The sequence below is a fragment of the Choloepus didactylus genome, chromosome 16 (genome assembly GCF_015220235.1).
Source record: "Choloepus didactylus isolate mChoDid1 chromosome 16, mChoDid1.pri, whole genome shotgun sequence".
NCBI classification, from domain to species: Eukaryota; Metazoa; Chordata; class Mammalia; order Pilosa; family Megalonychidae; genus Choloepus; species Choloepus didactylus.
Genome location: NC_051322.1, coordinates 18,362,237 through 18,372,570, shown reverse-complemented (window position 1 = coordinate 18,372,570; position 10,334 = coordinate 18,362,237). Strand labels below are relative to the sequence as shown.

The window sequence follows — 10,334 nt, the reverse complement described above, 5'->3', positions numbered from 1 at the left end:
CCTCCCTGGATTTCGCAGAGTGCTTCATTAGACTTGGGAGTTTCAAGGTAGTTGATTCAGACAGTTCCATCAGTTCAATAGTTGTTTTGGTGGAGGGACATATTCCTGAAACTCCCTACTCAGCCATTTTCCTACAATGCTCACCTCTCCTACAATTTTTAAAGCTGCATTTTCTTGATTCAGCACTTGCTTAGTTACTGCAACCCTTTTTTTCCCAAAGTATTGAGGAAAATGGCACTGTCATTTTTTGCTAGTGTTTAAAGATTCTGTGGGGGAATGGCATCCTGGAGTGTCTTATGCCATGAACTTGGCCAACCAGAACTTTAGCTCCCTACTATTGGCATTTGTCTGATGTTTTGGTCATGATTAGACTAGGGTAATGGATTTAGGACAGAAAAGCTGTACATATAAAGTGCTATTACATGGTGATATAGTGTTTTTCAGGTTTATCTACTGTAATGTTAATTTTAGTTTCCTTCATCCATACTGAACTCTGTGGAAGGAAGTCACTAAGTGCAGCTAACACTTAAGGAGTTGGGAGTTATAATCCACATACTTGGACACATAGTAGCTACATAAATTATTTGAAATTCTTCAGCATGGGTGGATGTATAATTTTCAACTCAGTCAATTGTGTGATTAAACCCTATCTTTCCCAATTATTGTATAACCATCATCATTGCCACCCTTGCTTTTACCATCTTACTTGTACAGCATATTACATTTTTACCAGTGTAGATGCAAAGCCACTGAATGCCTTTTGTAAGCCTACTCTAGTCAGCGCTATCAAAAAAGCCGTACAAATTATCTCAAACATGAAGACATAAAGATATTGTATTATATAACTATATCCACAATTTATGTAGACATTTTCCTGCCAATAAACATTGTTGCCAATTGTCCCTACTACAACTATTGTTGCAATTAAGCACACTTCTTATGGTAAAATTGGGAGATTTTCAATGTGATAATATTTTTCAAACAGCAGAGCGGTGACCCATCACAAACTTAATTTGGTGGATTGTGACTAGGCCTTTCCTTTTTTATTTTAAAAATGAAACAGGATAGGATATAATAGGATGTGTCAGGCTAGACTAGGCTAGGATAGAGCATACATTACATTAAGTACATTAGAAGTAGTAAGCTAATTATTATTTTGAAAAATCATGTTTTCAGTTTTCCCTATGCGTGGGTACCCACATATATGCATGTGTGTATAGAGCAGGTTTTAATGAGAAATGTATTTCAAACTATTTTATAGACAAGTTTGAAAGCCACCTCTGTAAGTGGACTGCTAGAGTAAAAGGTATTTTCATTTTTATAAGATACTGGCAAAGTGGTCATACCAATTTAGATGCCCACCAGCAATATGAGAGTCATACATCTCTACATCCTCACCATTGCCTAATATTGTCAAAATTACCTTGTGCTAATTTTGTGAAATGGTATACAATTATTTTAACTTTTATTTCCCTAATTACTTTCATGATTTCATTACTTCTCACGATTTTATTAGATAAGATAATTAGGTTTCTTATCCTTTCAATTGTCTGTTTATATCATTTCGTCAGATAGGGTTGGTGTTACTGGCCTTTTTTGTTTCATCTGTACATTATGATAACATATATATATACAAAATATGCATATATATGGATGAACCTTGTTCATGGTTACTTTTGTTAAAAAAAAGTTTTAAAGTTTAGTACAGTACAGTTCATCAAACATCCTTTCTGGATTGAGCTTTTTGTGCCTTGTATATGAAAACTTTAATTATTCTTAGTTTCATGTGTTCCTCTAACAGTTTTAAAGTTTTGCTTTTCATCTCTCATTATTTAAAATTTATTCACAGAGGGTATGAGATAGTGATCTAATTATCTGGTCATTGACTTTTGGAATTACCCAAAGCTTGGTCCTAGACCCTCCTCTCTACTCAGTATATATTTTGTATCTAAGCATTGTAAATCACACTTTTGGCTTCAGTTTCCACCTCTATGCAAATGTCTCAACAATTTATAGCTTCAAATTACATATCTAACTCCAACCTTGACACTTAGATGTTTCAAAAGCACTCAACTTGAGAATGTCTAAATATTCATGATATCCTCCAGAAGGGTACTACCTTCCATCCAGAGATGTCAAGTCAGAGGACTAGGAATCGTTCATAAAGTTCTTTTTCCCCTACATTTAATACAACAATCTTGTATACTTTGCTTCTTGAATACTTCCACTTGTCTTAATCTCCACTGTCAACTGTGTAGTCCAAGATAAATCGTTTCTTACCTGAATTACTACAATGCACTAATAGATCTCATCTATTCACTTTCTGATATATTTCCCGCACTGTAGCCAAAGTATTACTGTTTTGTTTTGTTTTCAATATGCAGATCTGATCATTTCACTCCTTGTATAAAACTCTTCAATGTTCACTCCCACCCAATTCCATAATATTACTAACAAGGTCTTCCATGAACTGGCCTCCGCCTCCCTTTTGGGCCTCATATCACTCCCCCTGGCTTTATAACATATCATCACACTGGTCTCTTTCTTTCTTCAAGTGTCCCATGTGCCCTCCTGTTACATTTCATAGATACAGTTCCTCTGTGTAGGATGCTCTCCTAACCTATCCTCCACTCTTGATCACCCCACTGACTCCTAACATCTCCTTGAGCTTTCAAACATTACTTCCTCATGGGACGTTGCAGTCCAAGTTATAAATCAAGACTTTCATTTCGGTTTGTAAAATTATATAGGTATATATCTTTGACTGTTTGGATTAATGTCTGTCTCTGTTACTTTACCATAATTCCATGACAGCAGGACAGGACTTGTATCTTTTTTCTACCATCACTACATCTCTAGCACCAACCACAATCCTAGGCACTTAGTAAGGATTCTTATTTTTGCTTAATAAATTATTTAAGATTATGGCTTCTAAGGTATATCCAATTTGACCTGTAGCCTGTACAGGCTGTGTTGCTTCTCTTTTGTATTCCTCTGCAACACATACATGATCTGTGAAGATTCAAGATACTTTCATTTAAAAAAAAAAAAGTTTATAATTAAATTCTTAGCCATTTACTATACATAATATTTCCGTGATTCAACAATCACATACTACTTATTATTACCACACACATCTATATGAAGTAATATTATTTTTCTTTAAAGAGAATAACACTTTATTCAGATCTATTTAAAAAGAAAACTTCGAATTGTTTGTCATATTTGACCTGTCTGGAAACATCCAAAATAAATGTATAACTATTAAATTTAAAAGTAGACATATAGTCATGTACCAATAAAAATTATCTAGTTTACACTTGTGGAATGCTTATCACATATCGATATTATTAAAATTTTAAGTCAACTAAAAATTTACATTTAAAAGGTTATTTGTGGTTATTTTAAGATTACTAAAACACAAAATAATTTTTCAAACAAGAAAGTGTTTGAAGTGCTTGGGAAGAAAGCAATCTTTAGAGTTCTCATCTTTAATGTATAAATATCAACGACTATCCATTCAGATAAAATGTTAACTGTAAAGGCCTAGGTTAATGCAACTCATGCTAAATAGAAAGAAAAAATTCCAACATTACCAATAAATTATTATAAATAGAGATCAGCAATTTGAATAATTTAGTGTGCTACTTCTTAAACATTTTTAATTGATAAGTAAATTCTCTAAGTATAGTGTAAAAGATATGTACCTAATGGGAAGATTGGCCAGTTGATTTTTTATGGACTTAGAAGGTCACATAAACAAGTCCATAGTTACAGGAAGTAGAATCAGGAAACTACAGATTTGTATAGGAAGTCAGTCATGGAAGAACTTTTACACAGTTTCTTAAACTCCCTAAGGAAACATTATTTTAAACCTATTTTCAACTTGCATTTCAGATCTTAGCCCTAAATAAAAGCTACTCCATTTGGGCCCTACTTAATTGTTTTTTTCAGGCATTAGCTGCTAAAGGAGTTGCTACTTATTTTGTTTGATTTTAAAAAAAATTGTCAAGTGTCCTCAATATATACTAAAATTGCATTAATAACTGACTAGTAACTTTTATTGTGTACTACATACAAGGCACTGTTTCAAGCACTTCACAAATGGTATTCATCTTCCCAATTCTGTGTACTTTCATTATCCCCTTTGACAAATGAACACAAGTGAGGCTAAGAGAAGTTAAGTAACTTGTTACAGGACCCACAGCAAATAATTGGTAGGATGGCAGTTTGAATTCAGGGTCTTTGACCTAATAAGTACAATCTTCTTTAGGAATCCCTAGTACAACAGATTTCTAAAATTCCCACTACGGAGATGGAAATTTAGTATATAAACAATGCATTTCTAATCATGCCTTTCCATGCCATTCACTATTCCCTCCTATACCTCCATTTCTCAAATTGGTTCTATTTTCAATCCCTTAGGCACATTTAGTTAAGATAAGAATCAGCAATCCCTTTTGCTCAGAAAAATCTAACAGGATACAAAATTGGCTATTTTGATAATATTTTCCTATGACTATGGATTTTTTCTTCATGGATTTTCTTCAATATTTAGGAAACATTGAAAATATTTCAGAAAAATACATAGCATTAGAACATTAGGAGGTAATGTTCTATTAAAAAATACTTTTACATTCTTGATAACTCACTGCTAACGTTTTCTTGTAACAAAAATCTCCCACAACCTCATTCAAATGAACATTTTAGCTTACTGACCCTCGATAAACTGAAATTAATGCCGACACGTAACTGCTGGCATACCTTTACATGTAAACTGAAACCAATAACCTAAGGTTATGTAAGAATGTTCTGTTTTTATTTTTCCACAGAGCTAAAGGAGATACTTTACTGCTTCAATAGGATATGTAACTTGCCTAATAGTCATAATAACTTCTACCTATTTATTTTGGTGCTTATGGAATCTGTACAACCTAAACCTTGCAAAATTGGCAATTGGTGTGTGTGTGTGTGTGTGTGTGTGTGTGAATGTGTGTACGTACGTGTGAAGAAAATAGTATCAGGAACAGCACTCAAAAACTATTGATTGAACAGCCTCTTAAACACCTCGGATTGTAATCAAGGAATAAATAATAAACGTTGAACTGCCAAACTTAAAGAGTATACTTATTATATATACTAATGCTTGATAAGGAAATCAAAATTCTCTAAGCATCCATCTTTTAAAATAACTGAGTTTCACAATCAAAACTTGGTTTTCTTGGTTCCAGCCTAAATCGATTCATCAGAAAGCTGCAGGAATTCGTGGGAAAAGAATGTCTTTGGACCTAAGGACAGATGACTTTAGTTCCTCTCATGAAATACTTATTGCTGGGGTTGACTTCCCCAGGTCGTCCAAAGTCTCTAGGCTGCAGTTGACTTTCCTCTCTAGTGATAGGCTGCATTCGATATTTTCAAGGGCCCCTGTTGTGCGAATTGTGTATTAAATCCTAAGTGTTTATGGAGCACCTAATAGTTTGCAGGCCAAGTCGAGGCTACCCGGGTATTCACAGACCAACGACAAGCCAAACCTCAGGGCTCCATTTTCCTCGCTGTGCCCCCGCCAGCTCCCATCCCCACCTTATTACAGGGCTGACCCCGGGGCGGCAAGGCCTCTAGGGCGTCAGCCACATGGCTGAGAAAGAAAGCAAGAGGACGACAGCCAGGTTCTGTGTACTACGCCGGGTACTTGCTCCACGGGCGGAGAAAATGTCATCAGAACACAGTGAACAGCGAGAAAAAGCGAAGCGCCGGAGAGCAGCAGCGCGCCCGCGAGGTCAGTTTCGCGCCGCCGCACCTCAGCGCACAGCTCCCTGGACGCTACTTTGGGCTTATCCTGCTCAGGCCCGATCTCGGAAATAAGACTTCCTCAGCGCGGAAGGGAGGACCCAGAGCCTCTAAAGCTCTGGGGCAGGGCTCCCCAATTACCCATGAAACGAAAACCAAGAGGGTATCCCTAAGCCACCACAACCACGGAACGCCCCCAAACACCTACCGGTTACGCCAGTGCTCTTGCGATAATTCTAGAGCCACACCCCCTCAACTCCACGCCCCCTCCCCTCCACCGGCCAATCGTTGAGGAGTTGGGGTCTGGGCTTTACTTTTGAACGGGGAGCGGGGCTTTCAATCCTGGTTCTCTAGCTCTGGGAACCTGCGGAGCGGAGGCGTGGCTCCGGCAGGGGTGGGCGGGACTAGGGGGCGGGCAGGCGCCACCTCTCGCGATACCGGAGACCAGGAAGACGCCTGCAGAGCCCGGCTGCTGGTGCAGCGGCGGCTGAGGCGGCGTGTGCTTCTGCATCAGGACCTTCTGCCTCAGAGCCCTGGTAAACCACGCCTGGTTTTCGAGTAGGGAGGCGGGACGGGCCCGGCTTGGCCTGAGGAGGCGCGCAGGGCCCGCTGTGGTGAAGAAGGGATTCGGGCTGCGGCCTGTCAGACCCAGTTAGGGAGGCGCCCACATTCCTGACAGGATAAGATGGCGGCTGGAGGTAGTGGCATTGGTGGTGGCGGCGTGAATCCTTTCCTCAGCGATTCGGATGAAGACGACGACGAGGTAGCGGCGAGCGAAGAGCGGCGGTCAGGACTTCGGCTGGTTCCTGGGGGTGCCCTAGATCCCGGCTCCGCGGGCTCGCTGTCGCCTCAGGATCCCGTGGCCCTGGGGAGCAGTGCGAGGCCGGGGCTTCCTGGGGAGGCGGCGGCGCTGGGGGTCAGCGGGGAGACCCCAGCCCGATTGTCAGTAGATGCGATCGCTGCCCAGCTGTTGCGCGATCAATACTTGCTGACCGCCTTGGAGCTGCACACCGAGCTGTTGGAGAGCGGCCGCGAACTGCCTCGGCTGCGCGACTACTTCTCCAACCCAGGCAACTTCGAGAGGCAGAGTGGGACCCCGCCTGGGGTGGGAACGCCGGGTATCCCTGGAGCAGCCGGTGTCGGAGCCGCTGGAGGTCGGGAACCCAGTACGACGTCGGGCGGTGGACAGCTCAGTAAGCGCATGCAGCCTGGTGCACTCCGGCGGGATTGCTGGGATTGTAAGGAGTTATACTGGGGGAGAGTGGTAATTCTGGGCGGGGTACCCAGGGTAGAAACGTTTCAGGGAGCGAGAGAGTCGGGGTGCGGAATCTTTGCGGTGGAAGCAAAAGGATCTGGCAGTGACAGTTCTTCCTATCTCCAACCGTTGCCGGGAGTTGCACTTGCTCCTGGCTCCCCTGTTTGCGTTGGTGTTTATAAAATATCAAGAATCTAGTTCACTGGCTATTATGGGACTCCAGAAGGCGCTCTGAGTGTTTCCTTTTTCTCCGGTCTCCTGCATCACAGTACCAGGAAATAGTGATTCTTAAAATACATCTTCTCAGTAATTCAGTGATTCAGGTTCTTGTTTGTCTTGCTAGAGTGCGAGCTTCTTGAGGAAAGGTGCCTATTTTTCTTGGTGTCTCATTGGTATCGTAAAGAGAGACAAAAATAAAAAATGTGGATCCCTCTGCGAAATGAGATAAACCCTTAAGGAGCCTTTGTCTTTGGAATGACTTTCTTACTCAAAATACAGGTTTTCTGCTGCACAATTTCTGTTTAAATAAAGTCAACTTAATTCCATTTCCATTCCTGAATATCAGTAGTCTCCAAAATCACAGGAAATACAAGGAGCGAGGCAGACACGTTCCACCTGCAATCTGCCTCACGGTCCCACCACCCAAGAGGCTTTTTTTTCTGCATAAGTTACAGAATTTACTTTTTTACCTTGTTATAATCATTTTTAGGAGTATAGAATAATCGTTTCTCCCGTCATCATATTTGTTATGACTTGAAAATGTACTATCAACGATGTACCATAGGATTTCCAGTTTCTCCTACTGAGAGCTGTTTTATTTTCCCATACTGATGTTATGAGGTGTTTTAATGTGTGATATTAGGCCAGCTGCAAATGTTAAATACACAATTTTAAAACTGAAGCCTAACTGATCATTTTGTTGTTGTTGTTCTTTTTCTCTCTACTTTTGAATATTGCCAGAGACTTACATTGCCAAACTTAGATGTAGTCAAAGTGCAAAGAGTGCATTTGCTCTAAAGGTTAATCTTAAGCACATTTTCCTCTTGGCCATGGAATTTTCTCAGTAGGTATAACTTATTTACTCAGTAAGTAGGATAATCTTCCTTTTCAGAAAGATTTTCTCATTGCTGCCCTTTAAGACAATACAGTGTGACAAAGGACAATGTAGCAAACTTATGATGGTTTTTTTTTTTTTTTTTTAGATTTCTAAGTTATCTGATAATGATCTTATTAATTCATCAAGACCCAGCTCAAATAGCACCCCTGTAAAGGCTTCCCACATTCCCCAGGCCTAGTTAGGTGCTTGGTTCTTTTACTATACTGCTTTAAAACTTAGCCTTTACCTCTTTTGCATTTTATTTGTTGCTGGTTATCATTTTTCTTGGTTAGATGGTCTGTTTTTGAGGGACATTTTTACATTCCCACATTTGGCATGCTGTTGAACACAATTGAGTTGTGTCTGCCATATTTTCTACTCTGTTAATGTAATAAAATGAATTCTTCTTTACTTCTATTCATTTAATTTTAAAGAATTGCTTTACCTTTTCAGTCTACCTTATTGGCTTGATATTGTTTATGGTGAAAATTTCCTCGCAGTTATAAACTTTTTGTAATGAAAGTGTTTCAGTAATTTGGACTTACTATTTTAGCGGTGTTGTAGAGTGAAAATTGATTTCTAAATGCCTTTGCATTATATATTTTATAGCTTCTTGAAATAACGTATGTCCTGTGATTAAAAATTACAAATTTCTTTGAACTACCATTAAATGTTCATGTGTTCCTGTGCTTTTCCATTATCCTCATTTATTTGGACCTTCTTTCATATTGTAGATGGAAAGTTATTATTTTTTAAGCAGTTACAAAGCAAATTAAATTCAAGGCACAAAGTTATAAAATATAGATGAGCAGTAGGGGAAATGAAGGAAAATTATCCATCTTCTCACCACTGCCTGTAACTGTCTGCTGTTTCTTGTCTTTTCTATGCTTTTTTTTTTTTAATCATTTTATTGAGATATATTCACATACCACGCAGTCATACAAAACAAATCGTACTTTCGATTGTTTACAGTACCATTACATAGTTGTACATTCATCACCTAAATCAATCCCTGACACCTTCATTAGCACACACACAAAAATAACAAGAATAATAATTAGAGTGAAAAAGAGCAATTGAAGTAAAAAAGAACACTGGGTACCTTTGTCTGTTTGTTTCCTTCCCCTATTTTTCTACTCATCCATCCATAAACTAGACAAAGTGGAGTGTGGTCCTTATGGCTTTCCCAATCCCATTGTCACCCCTCATAAGCTACATTTTTATACATCTGTCTTCGAGATTCATGGGTTCTGGGTTGTAGTTTGATAGTTTCAGGTATCCACCACCAGCTACCCCAATTCTTTAGAACCTAAAAAGGGTTGTCTAAAGTGTGCGTAAGAGTGCCCACCAGAGTGACCTCTCGGCTCGTTTTGGAATCTCTCTGCCACTGAAGCTTATTTCATTTCCTTTCACATCCCCCTTTTGGTCAAGAAGATGTTCTCCGTCCCACGATGCCGGGTCTACATTCCTCCCCGGGAGTCATATTCCACGTTTCTATGCATTTATTTTTAAAAGCAAAAATTGGATTAAACTGTTTTACATAGTTTTATACTTACTCTATGACTATTTCTTCACTAAATAGTGAATATTATTCACTAAATAATTCATAATATAATTTTAAATTTCATAATGATATTGCATTATGTAAATGTTTATAATTTATTCAACAACCTTTTATTTTCAGGCATTTAGATTTCTCAAATTTGTAAACAGATTTGTGATGAGTATCCTGTTAGCTATATCTTATCGGCCATCCAGAATGATTATTTGAAATGGAATTTCTGGATCAGAGGTTATTAAAAAATTGAGATCTTCTTATAAGTACAGGCAGATTGCCTTCCAAAAATTATTTCACTGATTTTCCTGTCTTTCATCATTGTATGAAAATGTGCTTCAAAAGAACATTCCTGTTGCTGGCTATGAAGTGAACTTGTTTGGTGTGTCAGTGGTTTTAACTAAATGACTTTTCTAAAATTTCTTCCACCCTCCCTTCCTGGTTTCCTTCCCTAGCTCATCCTTGACTTGCTAATACCAGCCTTTGAGGCCTTTTTGCCAGTCTCATGTTTTAAATAATACGAGTGAGAATAAGTGTTTCAGAAATATATTGCTTATGTAAATGGACACCCAAAGCTTTTTATGTCCTTCATTTCATCGATTCTGACACTTTTTTTCACTTTATAACATCTCTGAAATTGG

General features: G+C 38.9%; 1 protein-coding gene across 5 annotated transcripts in view; it reads left to right on the top strand.

Moving 5' to 3' along the window:
* The first annotated feature begins 6,240 nt into the window (after nucleotides 1–6,240).
* Nucleotides 6,241–10,334, top strand: part of RELCH (RAB11 binding and LisH domain, coiled-coil and HEAT repeat containing) — a 131,791-nt gene continuing 127,697 nt past the window's right edge. For all 5 annotated transcript variants that reach the window (XR_005212164.1, XM_037805636.1, XM_037805635.1 and 2 more), the window contains exon 1: nucleotides 6,241–6,980. Coding sequence is in view for 4 of the 5 variants with exons in the window: in XM_037805636.1 (XP_037661564.1) it covers nucleotides 6,473–6,980 (508 nt within the window). In the remaining variant the exon portion in view is untranslated. The remainder of the gene's footprint in view (nucleotides 6,981–10,334) is intronic.